General features: G+C 29.8%; 3 protein-coding genes and 1 long non-coding RNA gene across 14 annotated transcripts; 1 reads left to right on the top strand and 3 right to left on the bottom strand.

Moving 5' to 3' along the window:
- Positions 1–170: 170 nt before the first annotated feature.
- On the bottom strand, positions 171–4,626 carry LOC143147381 (uncharacterized). Of its 3 annotated transcripts, none has more exons than XM_076312591.1 (7): positions 4,481–4,610; positions 3,773–4,088; positions 2,604–2,729; positions 2,435–2,531; positions 2,130–2,280; positions 1,884–2,012; positions 171–1,733 (listed from the first exon to the last, which is right to left on the bottom strand). In XM_076312591.1, exons 2-7 carry the CDS (start codon positions 4,009–4,011, stop codon positions 1,477–1,479), a joined length of 999 nt encoding a protein of 332 aa, XP_076168706.1. In that variant the 5' UTR covers positions 4,012–4,088; positions 4,481–4,610; the 3' UTR covers positions 171–1,476. The 3 variants fall into 3 exon arrangements, with proteins under 3 accessions (XP_076168706.1, XP_076168707.1, XP_076168708.1); XM_076312592.1 differs by having other exon boundaries at positions 3,773–4,172; positions 4,481–4,599; XM_076312593.1 differs by lacking the exon at positions 3,773–4,088 and having other exon boundaries at positions 4,481–4,626.
- On the top strand, positions 4,484–25,861 carry LOC143147382 (uncharacterized). 5 transcript variants are annotated; one of them, XR_012992253.1, is made up of 7 exons: positions 4,971–6,347; positions 15,088–15,200; positions 15,259–15,602; positions 16,449–16,554; positions 19,442–20,565; positions 24,533–24,832; positions 25,619–25,861. It is a non-coding gene; the product is annotated as an uncharacterized LOC143147382 (long non-coding RNA). The 5 variants fall into 5 exon arrangements; XR_012992254.1 differs by having other exon boundaries at positions 15,262–15,602; XR_012992255.1 differs by lacking the exons at positions 4,971–6,347; positions 16,449–16,554; positions 19,442–20,565; positions 24,533–24,832 and adding an exon at positions 4,484–4,950.
- Positions 10,383–16,260, bottom strand: Mys (position-specific antigen beta subunit myospheroid). 5 transcript variants are annotated; one of them, XM_076312584.1, is made up of 12 exons: positions 16,183–16,260; positions 15,879–16,123; positions 15,249–15,435; positions 14,093–14,258; positions 13,208–13,496; positions 12,890–13,118; positions 12,725–12,809; positions 12,008–12,655; positions 11,601–11,912; positions 11,310–11,507; positions 10,704–11,207; positions 10,383–10,627 (listed from the first exon to the last, which is right to left on the bottom strand). In XM_076312584.1, exons 4-12 carry the CDS (start codon positions 14,255–14,257, stop codon positions 10,562–10,564), a joined length of 2,496 nt encoding a protein of 831 aa, XP_076168699.1. In that variant the 5' UTR covers position 14,258; positions 15,249–15,435; positions 15,879–16,123; positions 16,183–16,260; the 3' UTR covers positions 10,383–10,561. The 5 variants fall into 5 exon arrangements, with proteins under 5 accessions (XP_076168699.1, XP_076168702.1, XP_076168701.1 ...); XM_076312587.1 differs by having other exon boundaries at positions 15,249–16,054; XM_076312586.1 differs by having other exon boundaries at positions 15,249–16,077.
- Positions 16,895–24,701, bottom strand: LOC143147380 (juvenile hormone esterase). The gene is made up of 8 exons (XM_076312590.1): positions 24,521–24,701; positions 20,273–20,561; positions 19,915–20,100; positions 19,509–19,711; positions 18,909–19,065; positions 18,260–18,577; positions 17,755–17,899; positions 16,895–17,275 (listed from the first exon to the last, which is right to left on the bottom strand). Exons 1-8 carry the CDS (start codon positions 24,659–24,661, stop codon positions 17,113–17,115), a joined length of 1,602 nt encoding a protein of 533 aa, XP_076168705.1. The 5' UTR covers positions 24,662–24,701; the 3' UTR covers positions 16,895–17,112.
- Positions 25,862–26,278: the final 417 nt, after the last annotated feature.

Genomic DNA, 26,278 nt, shown 5'->3' on the forward strand with positions numbered 1-26,278 from the left:
TGTTTATCAGTGCTTCTTTTTTGTCTGGCTTGATGTCTGGTTCTATATCTCTTATAGTTCTTTGAGTTCTAGGTACCATTTCGTTGCAAATTTCTAGATTAAAAAATTCTTCCTCCCAATTAACTTGTCCACGATGATCAAATTATTGCGTGCTACAATAAACAACTATCTGTAGCTTAAACAATTTAATCGCAATGTTTCAAGAAATCACCGGTTACACGTGTACGTAGTTATTTAAGTTAAGATTCCTAAGACAAGTTTTTTTTTAAAACCTTGCATAATTATCACTGTATCATAAGAGTTACAGCTCTGAGCTTATAACCTAATGAAATTCGCGTGATTTATTAAACAAAAAGGGATACAAAATGAAACAAAAGTAATCACTTTACAATTCAGACTCTTCTTATTGCTACCGAAAACGAAAAATGCGTGTGAACTGACTCGCTGCAATTTTCGTGACGCATACAATACCTCACAATGTGCAAATGATATTGAATCTAACGCGGGAAATTTTGAGTACTCTTACATTTGCAATCATCATAATTAATTTCTTCTAGTTTAAATTTCAGTAATAATTGATTTATGAGATATTTTTAATTAATAAAGTATGTTATTTATACTTTGTTTTGTATACAAACTAAATGGGAAAAATTAGACCATGTATTACTTAATTGGAACATAAAATAACAATTGAATATTTATAAAATATTAAACTCTTTTCTGGATCAACTTTTCTTTTCATATGTAACTTTTGTAATATCAAAAACAGAGCTGATATTTACTATGACAATTTTTATCTGTTTTCTACCTGCCGCACAATCGGTTTTGTAATTTCTAACTTTTCAATTAAAATTCACAGGTAAATATTTTTTTTCGTGGGACACGCACACATACACCCAAATCATTTCCGTCCATGAAGGTCAAAGCGATATTTAAATTGACAAAAGTTACTTATTTAATCAATCTCTTTTTTAAAATTTCTTTATGATAATCGAATTTTTATATACACCAAACATTTCGTACACGTACTACAGATATACTTAATTCGTTTGTATATCATCAAAAATAAAAATTAGGGTGGTAGATTTCCATTTCCGCGTATAATATGTACAACTTCGTAAGTATACTTTAATGTAAGTATACACCAAGATAAGTAACTACTGAGAAGCTATCATTCGCATACAATCAAAAATCTCTAGTTCTATCATACAAATTTTTAAAGCAGTTAAGGATCTAATAAAATAATTGACATCATTTAAATAGAAAGAAATATTTTTCTTCAACGATATTAATTAGAATTTTAATGTACAACTTTGCACAAATATTTATAGAGTAAATTGAAGCAGGTAGTTAAAATTTATGCAAAATAATTATTTTACATAGATCATTATTCAATTAAAGTGTATTTAAAATTATCAGTTGCTTTTAATTCTATTCTGCATAATAATAACTTCACAGTTCACATGTTTGCAACTCTCATGCAATGTCTAAATCATCAACTTCCTGACCATAAATTATTTCAAATTCACTACCACTTTCATCACTATGACTAATTAATTCTGCTTCTTCTTCAGAAGATGATCCTTTCTCAAAATGACCACGTTGAAATTTAATACCATCCACATCAGTTTCTTCAGCACTAAGTTCTAATTCGGAAACCTCCACACCATCAGTGCTTCCATCCTCATGTGATGGCATTTTTAGACCTATAAGGTCTTCATCGTTAAAGAATTCTGCAGTTAAAAAATTCATTTATTTGTTTAGAAAGATTAATAATAATTATAAAAAAATAATCAACATTTTCGAAAACATTTTAAATAAGTTTTCAAATGAATGGATAATTAAAAATACCAATATTGTTAATACTCAATAACAGATCATACCATTTTGAGCATCAGATAACACACTTGTTGGTGTTGGAGACTGATCTCCTGATTCTCCTGCTCTTGTAAGAACTTGAAGATTGTCCTCGGTTACAGCTGGTAAAAATTCTTCAATTTCACTATCCCATTCTGTACAAAATATATTTTTAGATTATTATATTCATTACATTATATCTTAATATTAATATGATTATTATGTAGTTAACAAGCATGCGATCTTTTGATACTTAATGAGATATAAATCACCTTTATATGATATCATCTTATTTGGTAGCTTTAATAACAGTGCAGGACCAAGTAGAATGCTCATGCATATCGTATATGCAAGAAGTACACCATTTATGGCGCGACCAATAATCCATAGACCCAAAGAGAGAGAACATACAGCAGTAAAAAACTAAAACCATTTTTGACATTCAGAGTAAGTCGACCTTTTCAAATACGAAACAAAACATATGCATTGTATTCAAAGTGTCTGAACAATACTTTATATTCACAATGTAATCACAAATAGATATTAACAATATTTAAATTGATGAATGAAACTTTACCACTCCTGGTTGATCTTTCCTCAACTGCTTTAAACTATGAATTGCTAATTTCACTCTTTTTCCTATTTTTTCAATTTGTTCTGTTTTTGCATAGGACCTGTAGACATATTCATGTTAGTCAGACTGATTTCAGTATATGAGCATAATTATTTAGAATTATGACACTTACGTAGTTGTGTCAGATGCTTTGTTCTCTTTTTGGATTTGGGCTTCTAATGTACTATAACAGAGGACTACGACCAGCGCAGCACTGCTGGCTGCAGCAAAGCCACGGACCTCAAGTACAATAATTCCCCTAAGAAATACATGTAAAAATTAATACCAAATTATAATAATTTATATATTTTAATGTTGAATTTCTTTCAACTCACATTAAAAATCGTTGAATAATAAAATAAAATTTTTTTTAGCTAAATTATTATAATTAATAATGTGATTTAAATAATTCCACTTTTTCTTATAAGATTATTATTAAACGAAGTATATGTATATCAAAGAGTTTTGCAATATACATTTTTTATTATATTTATTAACGTATAAATTTCTTCAGTAAAAAAAATTTACGTGTTAACAGGAATAAGATAATCTTCAGTCGCGCGATTATACTTTTTAATTATCAACATGCACTGCCATCTAGAATAGCACTATGGATCTGGTGGGAAAATATGCAGGGAAGATGCAATTCATTCGACAAAGCAAACACGAATATCATGAATAAATGTAATTGCGGGGAAAGGGACGACTTCAAAGTGTATTGCTTGCACCAGTGGAAACCCATCAATGACCCCTTCTATCGACTTATGCCTACAGAATGCGTAAATAACGTCATATGATTGACGTTCTCCATTCACTTATCGCAAAGAAACACGTACAGGGAAATGTAAAGGATTGTAGTTCTAGAGTATTGATAGTGTTATTTACAATCGACATCAAATGCCGAAACACACACGCTTCAACAAACCTTGACCCAGAAGGCGGATTACTTGCAAAGCATTAGAAGACAGCTGTTTCTAGTATCGCGCAACACTTTCTTCGATGCACGAAATTCTTACTCAAGTATCACTACTGTTATAACTGCCTTTATGAAATGAAAACACTGGGAAATCCTGAACGTTCAATTATACAATACAAAAGAAGTATATATTAATCATTGTTTAGCGATTGTCTTACATGTTGTGATTTTCATTTCGTCCAGGTTAAGTAAAGTTATGTTGCAACGGATATCTTCCATTGCATGGTAGAAAAACAGTAATCACAAAATACGATCGAATTTCGTGGATAACTTGCGACGTTATAACCGAGATATGACGCACAGTGTCCCACAGTAGTTGAACTCACCAAAACAGTATGTTGAATACGATGACGACGGAGATACTATTCACAGAGTTCTCCCAAAGAAGGACACTCTCCAGAATGCTACAGAGTCGCCTCGAGGCTTCGAAATTGCATCCAACATTCCGATATTGTTCAACCTCGATAGGTTTGCCCTCGTCCTCTACGGCCACCTCGTTTGTATCACGAGGTGACGCGTTTCTCATCCATTGAAAATAACATGCCACTCTCGAAAGCCGTTCCATGACAGTTCCAGGTCGATGTTGACTGCTTTTGTCGTCCTAATTCTCGTTCTCCTTTAGCATGGTACACCCTCGGAAGACTGTGCGGGAGTATTTTTAGCGCGTGACAACGAGTAAGACTTTTGAGAACGAACGAGCAACCGCGGGGGTTTCTTCTGCTTTGCCTCGAAGAACAGAGTGAGAAGGGGATAAAAAGAGGGAGATAGATAGACTGGTAGAAGAGAGAAGAATGAACAGAAAGTGAGAGGGTCAGAAACGAATATAAACGAAAGGATAGAGACTAAAGACTGTGACGAAGACTGACAAAGAACGAGCGATTAGAACGCTAAGAAACGGAGAGGGAACGAATCACGGAGAAAGAGACACCCGATGAGAGAGAGGGAGAGAATAACAAAGTCACCAGAGAAAAGATAGAGATAGATTGTACACCCTCGTGCTATTTCACGTTCGCCCTTGTTGATTTCGTGGATACCTTTTTCCGAGTCGCAGGTTTCTTTTGTCTTTCCTTCTCTTTTTTTTCGGTAACACCAGTCGGTATCCAGTTAACGTTGTGTCTCTCACCGTGTTACTGACGTATGTAGGCGCTCGAGCGCTATTCCACATACCCTACCTTTGCCTGCTGACACACGTGACAACCACGACACGAGACACCGTTGAACAGCGCATAACGTATAATGGAACTGCGTAAATCCTCAAATTTTAGTCGTGTTAACAATGTCTGACATGATACGTGCAGCCATTGTATTTTATACACATATTTTAAACAATTTAATTTTTAATGTACAGATAGGTAGTTTAAAAATTATACGTACAAATAGGTAGTTATAACGCAACTTTGAAAAATCTGGAATAGTATACTTTCATATTAAATTCAGTTCTTAATATCCTAAAGCCTAGTTCTTTTCAATCCTAAATCTTAATTCGTCGTTTTCCACTCATAGCGTAAGTAACCTGATTCTCATTTCAATTTTATTTTTTAACATAATGATTTGTTTATTTTAGGAAAGGTGTTAGTAACTTATTTTTTAATTGTTCTTGTATTAATTGAGGAATGATACAGTGTTACATGTACTTTATATAAAGTATTACGTGTACTTTACATCCAATAGTTTGCGAATTGTCTTTTTAAAAATAATTTTGGGTAGGGAAAAAATTCTTTTTGTTTCAAACCGTTCGAAGTTCTTTAGTACTTCTAAAGGCTATTGAGCTTAGAGAGTGGGGAGGATGTTTGACTTTATTTAAAAACATATAACCCTTATATTAAATATTCAATAGTTAAGATAACAGCATAATGGTTTAGATTAAATAGAAAGTTAATATAATAAAACTTCGATATATATGGTTTTTCGATTAATGACATTGTAATTTTATATACCATAATAACTTTTTGTATAATTTGGATCGTTATTCTGTTTTCTCAACTACTATTCCTTGCCGCTAACTCGAAATCTCGCAGGACGGTACAGGGGCAAAGAGAGATCAGACCGCCCATCCCCACACGAGCCGCTCATTCTGAGCTTTAGCCACGGTCTCTGTCATAGTAGTAGGAATAGATTTTAATTTCGTTCGTATTTCAATATGTAAAAAGGACTCATAAGAGTCCTTATTTAATATAAAAAAAAATATGTAATATTAACAGTTTTTCTATAGGTGGAGTAATGAAGATGTTTTTAAAATATAATTAATTTTCTTTAATGGACATACAAGAAATGCAGAGCGAACAGAATAATAAAAATCAGAAAATTAAGACTTTTATTAAAGAAAAGCATACATCTTTTTAAAAAAGCAATGGAAAGCTACTATAATATTTACCAAGAAAAATTTTTTTATATATACATTTGTAGTTGACCAGAAAATGATTAACTTTTGTCTGAAACATTTTTTCATCAGACTATTGGAAGTGCCTGAAAAATCGTGACGACAATTACGTGTCACACACTGTATATAACTTCCTTTGAAATGAACAAAAATTCATTTTCATTTATTTCTAAATTAAATTTTTATTAAATTATTTTTGTTCCTGAAAAGAATTTTATTTACTTCTATTAGTAATTATATAACCAATGCTTTCCTAGCATATTGTAAAAAACTAGCAAAAATTGTTGTCCTGTATTAGGCACCACTAATGTATAGTAGTAATATGTTAAAACTACGCTAATGGGGCTCTGCCTGCGCGTGTTTCTCATTATTTCTCTCTATCTCGCTACCTTCTTCGTCACTTAGTGTACAAGTGTCTGTAACTGCCGCGACGAATAGCGGACTAGAATTGAATGGCGTGTGAGGATAGGTATACCTCTTCCACTTTTCTCACATTCCTGCCACGGGACTTCAAGTCAGCGGTAAGGAATACAATATAATGACTTGAGATAATCACAGATTCATGTTTCTATCGAATAATAATTAAAAATTTATTTTATATCTTATTATTATTTTCCTAAAAAAGACCAAATGTAATAGCTGACGAAATAAATAAAAATATTATAAGTGATAAATATAAACTCTACGGATTAGAAAGATACTAAAATAATAAGAGCAGGAAACAAAATTTTTTCTGTATTTAATTTATTTTAAATATTATTTATATTTTACACAGTTAAAAAGGTATGAAAAAAATTAAAAAAAATTTTAAAGACAACTCATTCTGTTTATGCATTAGCAATTAACTGATTTTAATTCGTTTAAATCTGTCTGAAGGTACTTTTGTGAAGAATATTTTTCGTTAAAGTTTCTTCATTAACATACTATTCCGTTAAAGAAATGAAGGGAATGTCTTCCCCGTCCATTTCGATAATAGTATCACGAGTATTATAAAAGTTCAAGTAAACATTAAAACTTAAAAAAGAAATTTGATCGATACCTGATAACAATTCAGGAAAACACATTATAATACTTGAGAAGACATCCTCTATATTTTACTTCTGTATTCACACTTAGCTTACCAAAAATACATTATCTATGTTTCATAAAATTAAACGAAGTTATAAAGGAACGTTGTGTAGTATTTTAGATGGTTAACAATTTAAACTTTCCCGCTTTGATTATGCGTCAGTATTTTTTACACTTGACAAATTTATAGTATCGTAAAACATTAACATTTAAATATAGCGTATGTGCATTTTATTTTAAGGAAGCACGATTTTAATTCTTCTTATAAAATTAAATATAGAATTATACTTATAAATAGGAAAATATTCAAACTAAATAAAGATCAGTGACGCAAACTTATTTTATTTTATGGTGCCTTTCCAACGGTGTTACACTATTATCGTAATGATGCAGTTAAATTCTGGTCGGATAATAACCTCTCCGTTTCACTGTCGTTCTTCGATCATTTCATTCAACTTCAAATTGTGCGAGGTCGTGCTGTTTCAGGTTTTCACTTTTACCATAGCAGTATCGTTATAAATAATCAAGTGCCCTGTTCTTAAAGATTTTACAAGTTTGATGAGTCATGTAAATTTATGTAGAATCTTATTGTTTGCCTATAATTAAAGTCACATTACCATCCCAAATCCTGTTTTTATTTATTCTTTAATCATTATATAATTTTAAAAATAGACGTTTAAGTTTACAATTTACTTATGACATAAAAAATGACAAATTTGTTTCAATACTTCATTTGCAAACAATTCTTTACAAAGAATTTTAAAGGACTTTCAACAGAATATTCAGTTATTGTAATTAAATGTATTAAAAATTCTGACGTTAAAAGGTTAAGAATATTCTACGAGTGACTCTTCTTTTCTTCAATTTACCGAATTTATTGGATTATATGAATGCAAAAAGTCATTACTTTCTCATTTAAAAAATCGGTCAGTGTTAATATTAAATCTGCGTAGAAAATCTGTTTAGTTTGTTTTCATATATACATACATACATACATAGTATGCTGTTACATGAAATTAATACAAAATAATTAATAATTTATTCCTTACTTTGCAGGACAAATTATGTAACATTTTTTATTATGGGGAAATATACAATCACTTTTAATAATAAAAAGAATTAATTTTGACAAAATGTTATTAAATTCTTTCATGTTTATATATGTATGTACATATATAGTTTATTTCAGCTACAATATTGAATTTTCGTTTAAACCAATACAATTCAGTAGTAATAACATTTCTTCCAATATAAACTGTATTTAGCAATTATAAAATTGATATAGAATATTTTTATTGGAAAGTAGTTAATTAAAAGCAGTCTATATACATAATTAGAGACAAATTTTAAGGCAATTTTATTTCTGTTGTGATCTTTATTAAAATATATAATTTGTAACAATATCATTTCTCTGTAATCGTCTTTGTATCATTTTCTTTAATCATAAAAAAACTACAACTATCGCATTATACACTTTATATACCGTGATTTTTCACTAAGCAAGCTTGAATCGGATGCTGCCTATGTATAAATTTTACTTGTGCAAAATCACGTTGTTTATCGGGAAAGTGCTGCTGCAACACGTCATATACTACGTTCTAATCGTGCGACCAATTTTATGCGCAAATTGTCTCTATACCGACTGCATCTATAAACATGTTTGTAGGAAAATGTAATAATACATGAGAGTCAAATTAAAAATTTAATTTTATATTAATTTTTAATGATCAAACAAAATAGGAAAAGTAGAAATAGGTTTTTATATTATAATACTTAATATAAAGGGAAAATTAGATTAAAATATTTTTATAAATAAAAACGTGTATAATATTTAATCTATTATTATTGTACATTATTTTGTTATTGATCTGCATAAAATCAGTGAAATCGGTTTAGTTTATAAAATACACTCGTATAGAAGTAGTTTATTTGTGAGAACAAGGCTACAAAAGTCAATATATAAATGCGCGCACAAAAATATATTGTCAACACATGATGATATAATGTTGTATTTACTTTATCTTACACTGATATCATAAGATAAGCTAACATTTTTTTATCATTATCAATGTTAAAATATAAACAATGTTTGTATATGTTATCCAGTAGATAATTTCACACACGTACAATAATTGTTTATATCTGAGATTCCTTATTTGAAAATTTATTTTCTAGCTTAATATATTTGATTTTTTTATTTGAAGAGTTTGTTTTTAAATATTTAAATAAGAATAAAATGTTGTAAAAGTTATGAATCACATGTTATTAGTATAATTAAAACTGATTAATACAATACATTACAAAGTATTGTGTTACTTTTTTAATATATTCTGAATGTTAATTTAGGTTGCTTTAAAGAGCTGCGTTAAGTTTTTACTAATTGTATGCCTATTATGTATAAAATAGGGAATAGGCAACAAAATTTTGTGGCCTTTCACCTACATAATATTTTATATAACTAAAAAAAGGCGTATTATCTATATTTTTTAACAATTGCAAAATGATTTATACTTATTACTATGCGTTTTGTTATTTTATACATTTATACAATTTCCTACATACATTTTCAAACCATCCATTATGAAATGTAAAACCTGTGAGAATAAGGAAGACGTAGGATGAAAACAATTGATCATCATTTCTTAAAGTACAACTGTAAATAACGTTTTAGATAATGCAATATCACATATTTAATGTGCCTTATTTGTATTTCTTATTTGAAACATATTAATGTATGAAAAATCTTAATAAATATGTTATTTAAAAGAAAAAATTATCATACTCTGGGTATCAGTTTAAAGAGAATGTGAATAAAGCTCTTTGAAAGATTAATATTCCTTTTAAATTTCTGACTAAAAAAGATAATTAAAAAATTATAAATATATTTGTTGTGAGAAAAAGGCACTTGTATATAAAATGCATGGTAAAATAAATTGTAAATTTTAAAATCTATACGATATCATACTACCGTACAGATATTCATTCTTAGATTGCAATTTTTCATTGTATAGAAATTATTATCCTTTGTATATAAATTACATCTACGCTATCATGCACACACTCTCATACATAGCAGTCTAAGTTATATGGCAGTATTATAATATCATACTTAATGAATAGGTTGATAAAATTTCACACTACATTAATTTCCATTAAATACTTATGCATTACAATGTTAAAAACTATCTTATCTATTCCTAAAGCTTCTTTTGATGCGCGATAAAGTTTATTGTTTATCATTTAAATATTAACCAGTTTAAAATTTATATAAAAAACACAATTTACTGCAATGTAATAGTTTTGCTTTCTCTGTTACAGTGTTTCCCAATCTTTTTGGATTAATAACACATATTAAATTTAATAAAATTTTTGTGACACACAATCATTTTTAAAATAAAAATGTTTAAAACTGCCATAATCATAATACACTTTCATATAATTTTTGTTTATAAAAAAAAAATAAGTGTATCAAATATAATTGATCCAAATATAGTTTAAAAAAAGTTATTTATTTATTTATTTAACGAAAATTTACCAAAAATATAATAAATTTCCAAAGATATATATTTCCGCGACATACCTGAGGCACTCTCGCTACACGTAGGTGTGTCGCGGCATATGAATTAGGAAACACTGTTTTATTAGATAGAGATCATCCTTACAGTTCTCATTTTCCAGCATACGTTGGATTTTTAAACGTCGATGTGGCTTGTTTATAAATTGGATTCTCTCCCTATTCAAAAAAATGTACAATAAAGGACTTTGAAATATAAATATATCTGATTGAAAAGAGTATTTAAAATGCTTACCGTATCCCACTTAGCCATCATTCTCTCTTTTTCAAACTTTGCAAATTCTCTTCTATCATGTATAGTTGTTAATAACTTCCACAAAAGTAATAATGCAAGGCCGATTAAAACAATTGCTGCTATTACACCTAATACTATACCCAGCATATAGACTTGTGGTGGGCATTCCCTTTCTTTTTGGGCTCGTACTTTCAGACAATTTGTTTCATTATAATAATAAACAAAATTATATTTACAGTCATCCTCATCTATACCAGAACATGGTTCTTCGTCCTTATCAACATCTGGTATAACTGTCTCAACTGGTTCAGGAACAAATTCTTTACAATTTTTTGCACATTCTTCTTTGTCGCTAAAATTTCCAGTACCATACATTTGGCACAATACACAGTTTTTTAACTCTTCACAGCGACTTGGACACGTTGGACATTTATTACAATGTTTGCCCGAGTATCGCATGTTTCCTTCTTCATGACAGATACATTCACCACAAACACAATCTCCCTAAATAAGAAATATAATAAAAGTGGAATTTGTACGGTACATACAAAAATAAGATAATAAGATATAATAAAACTTTTATGCATTGTAATATTAAACTCTTACATGTCCTGAGCATAATATTCCATTAGTTCCTGGTGCAATACAAGTTTCATTAGAAGATCTACAATTACAAGATGGTCCAGTCCATCCAGCATTGCAGACACATTGTCCACATTCACAAGTTCCATGATTAGAACATAAATAACCTTGATCTCGGTCACACGAAAAATTATCACACTCACAAAAGTGACCTGATATCACCTGTAACAAATAAAAATAATAAAATGATATTAAAAATTTTAAATCAAGAACTAAAAAGTTAAATTTGTATATTAAGAATATGTATATATTTACTTCGTCCGGGTTTTCTCTTTCTTCGCACTCGCATTGGCCACATGCACAGGTTCCTCTCCCTGAACAATCCACGAGAGAAGTATTATCAGGCCTACAAGACTGAAAATGTTTATCGAATCCTGTCATTTCATGATGAGGACTGCATTCACAGCGTTTTCCAAAGAATCCATCATAACATTCACAAACGCCACATTTTAAAGTTCCTACACCATTACATTCTGGTGATTTTGGTTCATACATAAGACCTTCACGTTCACACTCACAGTCACATAACATTTCCAGATTTACAGTAAGAGTTTCATTAATACCAACCTAAAAAATATTAATACATTTAAATATTATTTTGTTTCCTGTTTTTAAACACATGTGAAACGTAAATATACAAATGTGAATATTTCTATCCTTACTGGATAAATGTCAAATTTTTGTTTCCATTCTGATCTATTTTCCGGGCAACTCGTGACTTCAATTTCTGCAATAAATTCGACCCTTGTTCCAACTTTTAATCCATCACATTTTGAAGTCTCAATGAGTGGTCCAGTACTCAAGCACTTCGAAAAATATTTTACTTTTACAGCACTACTAGCTGTATCTTTCATTTCAACTGAACTTGAAATTGCATCGTATTGTTCTCGAATTAATTCTACAACATTACTCGAATCATCTGACAGTTTGCCAGCAAAAGATCCTTCTACGTGTTTAGTCAGTCTTTTGTATACATCTATTTGTTCTTCAGTGACAGCCCATATAATATTAATAGCATTCTGTTTAACTTTTAAATTAATTTGAGAAATACTTGGATAGTCTTGCAAAGATGAATGTGTATAAAGTCCAGTGATATCTAAATGACATTCGCCATCATTTGGTTTTACAATTCCACCTAGTTTACCATCACCTGCATAGTGAAAACTAGCATCTGTAGAAAATACCAACAATCTACGTGCTTTTTCGCGCCAACCAATTTGTCCTCTACAAACTATAGCTTGCATTATTGCATCAAATCCTCCTTCTGGCGCATCCAAGTTTCCAGACACTGAAGCATTACGCACTAAACTCTACATGAAACAATTAAATAACACTTTTTATGAAGAGGATATTAAAATATAGAATTATTGATTACTTACTGCAAAATGACTAGTGTCTTGAGATAATGTCATAATGTTTTTGTATCCATATGGTGCTGCACATCTATCACATGGTTCTATTAACCTGAAATATAAAAGTGACTATAAATTTAATATTATTTATTACGTATATATAGAAATAAAAATTTATCATAGGAAACTTACGACTTTGGCATTGTATTAACATAAGGCATTACAACTTTGTCAACAAAACTGCCAAAGCCTAATCGGAAGTTACTTGTAATTTTACTCATACTTTCTACTAAAAGTTGTCCTAAATCTGACAATTTCTTTTTATCATCTTCCATTGATTTACTCAAATCCATAAGATAATACAGATCAACAGGATAATCTTCAGCTTGTGAATAAGCAAAGGTCATTCTATGTGCTTCGCCTGAAAATATTGATATCATTTCATATTGTAGACATATATTGTTTTTTATTAAAATTTTTCAAAATCACATAAAAACGGTGATAACTTACTTATTCTTAGTTTTAAATTAACTTCTTGTGGCCAAATTTGTATAGCTTCTTGCCTTCTACTATTGCTACTACTTTCTCTGTTAGATTGTGAACTAGAGCTAAATGAGCTAGAATTCATATATGAATACTCATAACTACTGGTACCAGCACTGGTATAGCCACCTTTTGTTAAATTGTGATGCGTTATCATACTGAAAACATTGTCCGGGTTCCATGTATATTCTGTCGGACATGTTGCAAATATTTTGGTATTAATATTTGGTAGAAAGCACCGCTTTTCAGAAAATTTCTATAAAAAAAAGAAGTATGTTTATTAGATGACATATTATTTTAATACACAAAGTATATTATATATAATAATAAATAATCACAGTAATTTATTTTGAGAATTAAAACAGGCTCTTTCATAAGTGAAGATATAAAAAAATTGATAAATACAAAATAGTATAATTTAATAAAATCTGTTTTCTTCTGACCATATATTTTCGTCTATAAGGATGTACCTACAAAGCACAATTACAATATCTTTTAAATAAAACAATAATTCATACTTTTAAGCCAGAAAGTTATTTTACTCTAATGAGCATTTAAAAAGTTATATAGTTCAGTTAAAATTACATCTATAAAAAAATATGATCAAAAGAAAATAGATTTTATCATACATTTTTCTAGTATAATTTTTTTTCTATCTTTGCTGAGATTACTCGCTGTATCTTATTCCATAATATATTTAAGAGTTGTTTATTAATATCATCTAACGTACAATATAAATAATTGAATTATTATTTGTTTAATATAAAAAATATGATATGTAACTGTAGCAAACAAAATTAATGAATGAATATATAATGTAATTTATAGTATACCTATAAAAATAGAACTTACCGGTGCAGCACACCATGCACAATGTGGTGTTTGTATACATTCATGACATGTTTGCTTGCTAATGCAAGGATTCATTCCTGTCAGTCTCTCTGGAGGCGGATAATTGGCCTTTGCTAACGATATAACAATCGCTATTGATATAATCCATCCTAAGCTGCCAAACATTCTACACACATAAATATAAAAATAAGGGTTAGAAGTGTTGCTTTAAAAATGTTAAAAAACAAGTTTATTTTAAATTAACATAATTTTATAGATTATAAGAGTATAAAATATACTTTCATGACTAAAATAATGAAAATATATGAAGAAAATTTATATTATTAAGTACTAATTGAATTATAATAACTTTATAGAAATATTTTTAGAAAATAAGGAAACAGGTGTGAGGTCATGTTCCTGTAATTGTTGACTCATCGAATTCTTAAATTATATATACTCAGTACCTATTTTAATTTTCTGAGAAAAAGAAATGTAAAGTATTAATTTTCAATGTTTTTGTTGTAGATAAAAACAATTTAATAAATGTAATACTTAAAATTAGGACAAACTAGTAGCTTTATTTATAAATACAGTACAAACTTTGCAAGAGTGACTATTCTTAAATGATTATGTCAACCTGTCACCTTATTTTAATACTTTAAATACAATTGAACATCAAATTATGATCAAAATAATTAATTAATTTTTTCAATAAAAATAAAAGAAACAAGATTTTCATTCAAAATTGTAATTCGTCTATTTAGATAGTGAACTGATTTTCATGTTAAGCACAATAGTTATATATAGAAAAAAGAAACGATTTAGGAAAAAAAAAGAAGGTATTAAAATAAAATTATAATTAATTGTTTTCCAACTGAAGGAATAAAAGGCAATCGAGGTGCGGTTATTCGAGATCTCCCACGCTTTAATTTCCAACTTGAGAAACATTTCTTATATCAGTGAAACAAATTTTAATTTATTAAGTTTCAGTAAATTTTTTTCATATATTTCAGGTGTACCCGATACCTGTAAAATGTTATCCACAGCATAAGACAGGTCGCTTATTCATTCACAAGATGCCGTCATCTTTATATTTACAAAGTGCTATCTCTTTGTAAATGAGGAGGTGAATGTTAAAACGATGAAGACTAAACAAAAAACATGAAAGTCTTACGTTTTTTCAGAAGGTCCCCTTTCGATCTGCTATTAGAACATTACAAGTTTGACCAATGTTTTCTTGTTACTCGAATCACCATAAAAGGTAACCCATCAAACGCATGCACTCCACAACAACTGCGTCTACAAGATCACGATGAACTCAGATGGACTTGCACGAACCAGGGGGTCCAAGCGTAGATGTACTGTGTTAAAACCACGTTTAGTTAGCGTAAAACGGGCAGATGGCGCTAGTAGACATAACCACTCATCTTGTTCATATCGATGACGTGTCATTGAGCACCACGCATAAAGTGTAAAGGGGTGGTTTATGTTAGGAAAAAAATTCTCAAAAAATGAAGTTGTCAGTAAAGTAAGTAGTGTAATCAAACGTTGTTAATTATTATAAATGTATAATTAGGCGAAGTTTAGAAACTTCAATAAATTGATAAAGAAGATATACAATTTTCATACAAAGTAAATTATTTTTATAGCGGTATTATTTAATTCTGAAAGTTGTAGTCAGAACTACATTTGTTTTATTTACGCTTTTAGACAGAACCATAGTAATAAAAAAATAAAATATTAGAATTGTTAATACCGTATAGGAAAAAATCGATGTATAATAAAAAAAATAAATAATTATTACAATCGATGAAATTTCAAGCGTTCCATTTTGTTTGGCGCTTCTAGGCAATGCCTAGGTTTACCCATGTGTAGAAATGGCAAGTGTCATTGACAATTTTCAGTTTTTCAATTTGGGTAGCGGTTTACTTTGTCTAGTCCCTCCATCCACTTAGATTATCTGCCTCGATATGTCGGTGACTACGCACAGAGTCCATCTGTCACTTATGCGTGAGAATGTGAAAATCTTTAGATCAACCAGTAAATCGTCTAAAGATTTTCTTAAGTCAAAATGTTGCATTTTAATGACGTATTTCAAAAAGACTTACCAAACTGGTCCTTATCATCTAGGCTAGGCTTCCATAGATTTGGCAATGATATTTTAAGAAAGGTAATACGATCTATAACATAGATTTTAAAAATTAGAAATACTCTTCATTTAAAAACGATGTTTTATGAATTATATTCCATTGAATTACCGAAGTTGGTAAAGATAGTAAATGTAGACGAACTATTTCTGTTTATCATTTACGGTTTTATCAAACTTATTATTTGCAGAAAATATTGTAACAAAAAGTTCTATTCATTTTCACAGATAAAATTTAAAGCATTTTAACAAGATAAAACTTATCTTTCGTTAAAGAATAAAAACGTTGAGTAGTTGCGAAAACCACTCGATCAAGATCATGTACCATTTGTCGGTAAGTCTAATTTTAGATATTTTAAGGGAGAAAGAGAGAGAGACTTGTTTCTTTTTCGACTCCCTAAAGTTTTTTGAAGTATAGAATTGTAAGTAACGAAGAGAACTTGCAGAATTGCAAGTAGAAAAAGTAGTAGATATCATAAAATTTACAGAAAAAATCAATTATAAAATAAAAAATAAAAATGCAAACAAAATAATTTTAACTTTGACCATTCTGATGAGGATATATTAATTCATGTAAAAAGGAAATTGAATTTTATTGATAATAGTTTCAAAAACTAAAAATATATTTGATATCAGGTAACATTCTGAATTAAATGATTCTAATAGCTAAAACGTTGCTAATAAACAAAATTTTAATAATGAAAAATCTGGCGAAACATTGAATATTACAGTTATCACATTATGCAAAGAAATTACATCAATTATATTAATTTTTATTTTTGATTTATTTATCTAAAATTTTACGAAATTATGCAATCATTTAGAATCGATCATTAATTTTCAAGAAAACGTACGTACAAATAATAAGTAGAATATATAAAATTAATTGACATCATAATTTGTTCTTCATTCTTTTCCAGTCAGAGGTGTGTTCCTCCTGTTTCCCAATTTTCATGCAAAGTGTGTCACTGATTTCCATATAATTATAAACGTCGCTCTTTCCCAGCGGTTTCCAAATCATTGGGATTAGCTTTGTGGTCACTGGAGTTGGATTCCTTAAATAAGAAACAAATATATATAAAATTATTGAATTATGTAAAAAGACGCAAATACGATCAGATTGTCAGAATAATTTGTATTGAGTTCTACAAATAAGTAAACAAACGGAATTGAATTCCATAAATAAGGAAACAAACGGAAAAAGACACGATTAAAATAAGTTAAGTGTAGTGATACACTTATAAAATATAAAAAACGAATAAATTATTATGAAATTGCGATTATCATTGTGAATTTCTTCAAATAAAAACAAAAAATTTGAAAGCTAAGATATTTTGGCACAATTGTAACTAGTTCTGTCTAGTTCATATATATATATATAATTCATTTATTATGTTTCAAATAAATTGAATTGCAAATTTAGACAAATTGATCATTAAAGTTTTTATATATGTATAAAAAAAGAAATAGAGTATAGTGAATAAAATTATTCTATGCAAATTCATAGAATTAAATAAAATTTTGTATAGCATACCCAGTTTTTGCAAAGTCAGTCCACATTTGAGTGAAATACTCCACGACTTTATGTTTCTCGCTTCCCGGTTCTGGGGGATTTAAGTTTAATTCCTTTAACATGTGAGGGTAGAAGAGAAAAGATAGATCTTCTGCATGCGTTGTTCCTATAAACGGTATAAACATCAACGTGTTAAATTAAACATTGAAAGAGTCAACAATACTTAAGTACATTATCAAAGATAAATCTTCTTCAAAACTTTAACGTTAAATATTTGTTAAATTGTTAATCGTCTGCGTCTAAAACCACATATCATTAGTTTGAATACTTCAAGCATTATCGCGATGCAAAAAGTTGTTAAAAAAATAAGAGTTACATATCAGGACAGTTGTCATTACATCAAATATGAGAATAAAAAACAATGACAGCGAGTAATATACAGTTAAAATGGTGGTGATAAGTACCCAACAATTATAGAGGCAGAAACTATGACAGTAAGAAGCTATTGTATATTATTTATTTATACCTGGTAAAGTAATATTCAATGTTTGTTTCAACAGCGAGTCGCCAGTGTCGTAGGTGAATTTATACAAATACGTAATCTGAGCGTCTTTCTCGCGTAAAACTTTAAGTACATCGTGAATACCCTGAAGAAACATCATATCGCTTAGGAAATCTGCATAGTTTTGCATCGTGTTTTCGCTAAGTAGTTGATCGCCAAAGTAGATACGTTTCACATCCGTGACAGAAATTCCATCTTTTTTCAGCGACTTCAGTATCTCTGGATGTACGGCTACTTCGAAATCGGTGTTTACTTTTTCGAGAATTTCTCCGTTTTGTATTACTAAAAACATAGAAATCAACAATTAAGAAACATGCTAACGACAAGTAATTTAAGATCAAACAAGGACTTCATAATTTTAGGGTCAAAATAAATCGTAACACTTTCCCACGAGTCGCATATCTGAAACGATAATATTATTTCCTTTTCAGAGTTCATAATGAATCTGGAAACATATTTAGAAACATGAACAAAATTGAAGGATTGCATGTTCAGAAAGTTCTTATTTGAGAAATTACACGTAGATATACAAATTGTTAATTTAATAAAATTAATTATTCGTGTAATTCATTATGCAAGTATCTTTTTAAGAAAAAAAGCAAAATGAACTTACAGTTAACCAATATGCTTCCTTCGTTGCTGTTATAACCGATCAAGTAGGGCACTTTTGGTGAGGCTTTCATAAGAATCGATGGATGTTGTGGCAGAAATGGATTTAGAGATTTATTGTCAATGCAAGGGCCAAATACTCCAAATATGACCAACATATCCTATAAATTTCAAAATTCAAGAATCATTCAAAATTTTATTTTAATATTAAAGGAAGACTAAATACCAAATAAATGTTTTTTAAATATGAAAAGAAAATATTTTTGTTACATTGATATTCTATAAGGGATGAAAAATTGCTGACATAATGCTTTATTTTAGGAATAATTTCATTGGACACATAGCACCTAATTACAGACAAATTCCATATATTTAACTTTTTTTTAACCTTTTTGGTACTTCCACTCTACAATTGTAGAAAAATCTTAAACGATTAATAATGTTATACGAATTGTTATGCTAAACTTGTTAATATTCATTTTTCAAACAGGTACTCTGTGAATTTTTTTCATATTTATTTATACGTTTTTAATAAAGGAAGAATTGGCTACGTCAAAACTGATTTGATAAATAAAACGCTTCCCCGCATCTTGATAAACTTTACCACTGGTGTAAGAAGTTTTCTCCCGGCGGTCACGAGCTGTTGTGCGTCTATTGTCTTCAGGAACTCCACCGCCGTTTCAGGATCGGTTGTCTCTTTGCCGAGTTGGGCAGCCAGTCGGAACGCGTACTGCTTCGGTTCTCCATAGATCAGGGCGAAAGGATTCATCGCTACTCCGCTTTGCGATATTGCTTTGTGGAACAATCCTGTAAGAAAGGCAGTAACTCGTCAATAAATTTTTCAATTGTTCGTACGTCAAACCAAGTCGAAAAGAAAGCACGACAACATGATAAAAAAATGTAAAAGAAAAGAGTTTTGACTCTAACTCTATGGAGTAGAAATAGTAAAAGAATATTGTCAATGAAAAATAAATTTTCAGATGTTATTGAAATTTTATAGTTAATTGTACCTCGAGCTAATGGTGATATAGTAAGAAAATGTACAGAAGCTCCACCAGCACTTTCTCCAAATATGGTGACGTTGTCAGGATCTCCACCAAAATTCGAGATGTTTTCTTGAACCCATTTCAGAGCCATCACTTGGTCCTTCAATCCTTGGTTACCAGGTGCCAGTTCATTCTCCAAACTGAGGAAGCCTGGAATGATTCATTGGCGATCAAACAATTTTCATTCCTTAACAACTGAAACTGTTTTGAATGAAACATTTCATGTAACATTGTTACGATTGATATGAAAAAATTGCAATACTAAATAACTGTGTATGCTAATATTATCAGTTTATCACTGTTACAAAAAATGGTAACCTACCCAAGACACCAAGTCTGTAATTAATCGTAACCAGGACAATGTCCTTCCGGATGAGATAATCAGGTCCATAAATTCTGCTGTCACCAGACCCATGAACAAAGGCACCACCGTGTATCCATACCATTACCGAACGCTTCAAGGATGCCTCATTTAATGGTGTATAGACATTCAGATACAAGCAATCGTCGCCTCCAAATAATTTATGCGTGAAAATGTCAAACTGAGCACAATTGCCGCCGTACTCCAAGGCATCTCTGATTCCTGTCCATGGTTCAGGAGGTACTGCATCCTAGGTAAAAAAAACAATTATCCTTTATTATTAAATATACCAAAACGGTTAGGGCCAAACTTATATCACGTATTATTGAAGCTGAATAGATAAAAAAAAATGTACATATATGTACAACGAAAAGTTCAAATCTAATTCGAACCTCAGAAAGTCTTGAAAGTCTGAACTCGCTCAGAAGTCTTAAAACTCTTGATTCGCTTTGAAGTCGTGTAATTTTTTATTCATTTCGAAGTTTTGATCAGTCATGTCACATTACGGGTTATCGTGCGTGCGAACGGAACAACTATATTCAGGACATACGAAAAATATAATAATTTTCGACACTTTTATTAATATAGTTGTATTTTAACTTCTACGTTACAAAATATCTCTTTTATTATTGATAATATTTCCCATCTTTGAAAAAAAAGAGTTTTGCAAAGCAATTTTTCGAGAATGGGATATATAGATATAGAATTCTCTGATATTTACTCGAGAAGACCTATCTTTTTCTTTATTTAACTGTCGCTGATACGTGCCGTCTATTCGGGATTCCAGTTCCATTTACACGAATCAAGATTCGAAGTTTCTTAGTTTTGAAAAAATTCGAAACGCTTCGAAAGTTAGATTTGAATTTCTATCACTACAGCTAACGCAAAATCACTATAGATGAAATTTGGTAATGCAATACCTTATATTCTTGTTAAGAACACCAATAGAATTAAACGTACGTGATGAAGCAATTTGTATTAATATTGCGAGATCAAGGTGAACCGGTACGAATCAATATCTAAAGTATTTTTGAAACTAAGATTAAGAGAGGAGACAATACAACTTCTGAAATATGTATACTTTTTTTCTCAATATAATACTATATTTTTACATTCATCTTCCAATAAGAGTTATTGTGATTTATAACTAAGAGTGTGTAAATACCCGAATTGTCGATTCGAACAGGAAAAATTCGGGCAATATTGAATAAATACATTTAAGACATCTAAGATATCTGAACTTTCGGATAGCTCGATCGTTTCAAGTAGATCGATACGTTTAGGTTGATTCGAAAGAGGAAAAAAGCGTTTAGCGGTAGGAAAGAATCGGAATTCTTACATTATGTTACGATTTCAATGAAATTATTTCGTAGCTATTTAATTACTTATGGTTAGGTATTTATATAATTAACAGTTATATAAAGTCCAATTTAGGATATAAACATTTAGTAATATAATATAAGTACGAATTAAAGTGATAATATTTCAAATTGTTTGCCATCGTTTATCTCTTGATTTACATTTTTAAAAACAATCGGTATCACCCCACTTAGAGCTTTAATAGCTCTGACGACATCGAGAGTATTTAACCTTGTATAAATATCTTTTCTGTTGGTAAAAACGATGAAATATTTAATCTTATAAACATTTTTACGATGAAGTTATTCGAGAAACCAATAATTCTTAATCATTAATCAGTCATTTCAATTTTCTTTCAAAATGTATCAATGTTAACATGTTACTTCAATCCGAACCAAATTACTGCCACAAAAATATCTGTATTTTTCTCTCTTTGTGTTTAAAAAGTATATATTATTAAATTTATATCTTGATTTGGACTCTGTGTAACCGTTAATTATATAAATACCTAACTGTGACTTATTAAAATAGTTATGAAACAATTTGATTAAAATCGTAAGTTAATGTAAGAATTTCGATTCTACTATATCGTCGATTTCTTCTTCTGCCTTTTCCGAATTGACTTACCCGAAACGATCGCGCTACCCGAGAGTTCAGATGTCTCAAGTATCTACTTATTGTTACGTTCTCGTTTGAGCTCGCCAAAGTATTCTTAAGCTCACCTAAACACCTAATATCTGGTACCTGTACACTCTTATCTATAACAGAAGGTCATATTATACTTATCTCGTCATATAAACCTACTAAAATGTCTTAAACAGTTTGTAAAAGACCTATGATATTTATCATATCATATCACACCTTATCATATTTATCTTGTTATGTGATCTTACTAAAGTGTTAAGAATCACAGTATCCGTATGTAAAGTACAATAATAAATATTAACGTCTTTCGAATGTCCCGTGTTATATAATGCAAACTATGTTCAATAAATTTTTCTCTTGCTCCCAATTTCTAAAATATTAAAGATGTTAATTGTTATTGGTTTACCATGTATAATCATGCTACTTACTGAACAAGTTAAAAACTTGTAAAATCGGAACAAAGTGAAATTTATGCATTAGTTGCACATGTTTACTCATGAATAACTAAACCCACTATCAATATAATTTATACAACATGTTTCGAGTGAATAATTTTACATTTTAGATTTTCAATTTTTAAAAAGTTACTATTTTTACCGTCATATTACCAAGGAGACTGGAGTTGAAAAAAGAGATTAGAGTGCAAAGAGTTAATAAACTGTTCACATGCTTTATTCTAACATGTACTTGGTACCCAAAATGTTAAAATTTTTGAAAAAAATTGGAAGTAGATTTCCATTAAGTATAATTTAAACAGATGTATTAGAATATCAGGAATAAAAAAAATAATTACACTTTATTGCGCGATATATTGTTCAACGGTACGAGTAATAATGATTCGGTAATACATCGAGTGAACGTGAACATAGTACAAGAATAGTTTTCAAGATGTTGGGCACCTCACAGCACAATCAATTTATTTAAATTATTTAAATGGCCCTAGAGATTTTCTAATTAGTTTCAAGAGACAGTTCCAAATGCAATAACAAACGGAGGTTCTCAGTTACGTACGTAACATACGGGAGATATGCGTCGGTTCAGTTGTTTTCAGAAACAATTGATTAAATTTTTTTTTACTCGTGAATGATGTGTCTTTACATTTTGTACATTTCCTATAACATGAAATATATTATCCAAATTCTGCAGGGGTCTATTGTATGCAAATACAGATTATTTGCGTAGGACAGCCTTTATATGTCAAAGTTGGTGATATGTCACATCATATTTTAAACACTAAATTTGTCAAACCTACCGGTGATTTACCTCATTTATCGCAAGCAAGACTTCCATTGAATGAATAAACACATTCCGCGGATATCGAAGTAAATCGGAAGAAAAACAAGATATGGCTATAGATAAATTCAACACAATTGTCATTCTATGGCTGAATGCTAACTTAATCACCAGTTAAAGAAAGGGTTGATTATACGTAATGGAAGTTATATATAAATTATAATTAAAAATAGTCTGAATAAGATAGTCAATCGATTAATATTACTTTCATAAAGATATAAACAAAAATATAAAGAATATTAATTTGTATTGGTTTGACACACCGATACGCGTTCGGTACCGTTTTGAAGATTTGAACGCGTGGGATCAAATTTTTCATCTACCAATACATAATTGTCAACAAATACCTGGCAGCACTACAGATGAACGGCAACCACTAGTAGAAAAGCGTACTCTTTCCAACTCTGTAAAGAGAGAGAAGTACTTATCCATAATGTGTGGCAGCCATGCATATGTGGAGTGTACACAGTTTTTATTGACCATGTATACATGTCAGGCTCGCTCGCGTGCTACATCTCATTGCATTCACTGTCCTCTTTGAGCGGTCCATTTGAATTTGACCAGTTCTGAGAATAAATTCTCAATCGATTCTATCAGGATAATTGACGGTCCCGAATTTTTATCACGAAGATAGACAATATTACATGTGACTCACATGTATGTTTACATTTTCGGTTTTTAAAGAAATTGTTTTCCCGAGAATAATCGAAACGTTGAGATCAATCAATTTAATCTCATAGAATTGTTTTACTCTTCACAAACAAACAAGATACGCCCTTTATATTAATATTTCAAGTTAAATTCACCATACAGACAACGATCAACGTCGGTAGTACCTGTTGTACCTTTAATTATAGAATTCGGCAGTTGCACGATTAATGCTATTAACAATTAGTTATATTAACAATTCACCTTGAATCTTAGCGCACCAATGGGCGGCTTCGCATATGGAATCCCACGGAACGCAAGAAATTGGCCACCATAGACATTTTCTTCGATAACACCACGCAGCTGGCCCTGTTTCACGGTCACTACCGGACTTTTGTACGCCATATGTTAAATGAACGCAAACTTGTCAGAGCAACAATGAGAATCAAGGTCCCAATCTCACATATTATAAGTTGAAGCCAAGTTAGCAGCGCCAACTACCCGTTTTGGGCTAATTAAAATGTGTACATGTGCGAATGAGCGCATGATAAGTATAATGCACTTACTTCTTTGAAGGTAATCCAAGAAAATTGTGTCCGCATTTTACTTGGTTGATTATCAGCAAAATATAATTTATATAAAAATAAAAATAAAAATATAATTAGGAATAAAAACATAGAGTATATTGAAACTATATGATATGTTTTTTACTACTTTTTAATTATTCTAGATTTGTAATAATAATATACTAAGTTGTTCAATAAGTTTTGTCGTTCGATAAAATTTATTGAAAAGTATAGTACTAGGTTGTTCAATAAGTTTTATCGAACGACAAAATTTATTGAACAACCTATTACATATATAAATATATTTCATATTACTTCCACAGTGTCTGTTACTTGAATTGCCTGCTACTCTAAGCTATTGGTAAAATGGAATCTGTAAAATATTTAAATTATTTATAATAAAATAGCATGTATAAGTATGGTAGTAATAGAATTTATTATAAGCTCGTTTATTAATATATTTTTACCTGATAAATGGAAAGTAATGCTGCCAATTTGTTCAAATGATAATCATATCAGAAAAATTAAGTAACACTGCACTATAGTACAACTTTCAAAATGTGATAAAAATTATTAAACATTATTACAAAAATTACCTTGCACGAAAATTGTCTGTCTCTATTCACGGGAATTTATAAATTTTATCAAATTATCCACTTATAATAATTAACAGTACATGTTCTTATTATTTATTTCACTAAAATGTTAATTTTCCTACATGTTCGTACTGATATAATTCATCACCTATACTATATGAAAATAATAGTGATTTTAATGTAGCGATCATTTATTCTAGGTATGACATGATGTTTACAAGGGAGACCTGCTTATTTTGCATTAACTAAATGTGGTTTTAATTCAGTATACGCATATTTACTTATGTATTGTACATTGTATATTATTTATATTTTAAAATACTTTAATGTATGGAATATAATCTTTATATTTTAGAATATTGTAACATATACTTTGTATACTGCACATGTTAATGTGTAAAAATGATTTTTACACATTATATGCTACATAGTCTAATGTATGTTCGGCATTCTCATGATTATATGTGTGTGCACTTTATATATATGATATTGTACATGCAAAATATTTATATCTATTGAAATTGATTTTCAAAATACAAAGAAATCTACTTAATAAATAAGTTTATTCGTTCAATCCTTACATATTATGAGCTGTTGACAAAGCATTACCATTTCATAATAAATCATATAATTTGTTACGTCTCAGTTTGTGTTTCGTAAAATTTAACTTGTCCGCCACATTTACTGTACACAAGTTCATACCACGTTGTGCACTTGGTACACGAGTTGGATGCGTGCTATGAAAAAAAAATAACCGAAGATAATGATTTTTCTCTTAAACGACAAGAATTAATGCTTTTCAGTATATACCGGGGAATACTGATTCACATCATGAGAGAAGTTAGTCACAAATCTCTGCA

The sequence above is a fragment of the Ptiloglossa arizonensis genome, chromosome 5 (genome assembly GCF_051014685.1).
Source record: "Ptiloglossa arizonensis isolate GNS036 chromosome 5, iyPtiAriz1_principal, whole genome shotgun sequence".
In the NCBI taxonomy this organism is placed as follows: domain Eukaryota; kingdom Metazoa; phylum Arthropoda; class Insecta; order Hymenoptera; family Colletidae; genus Ptiloglossa; species Ptiloglossa arizonensis.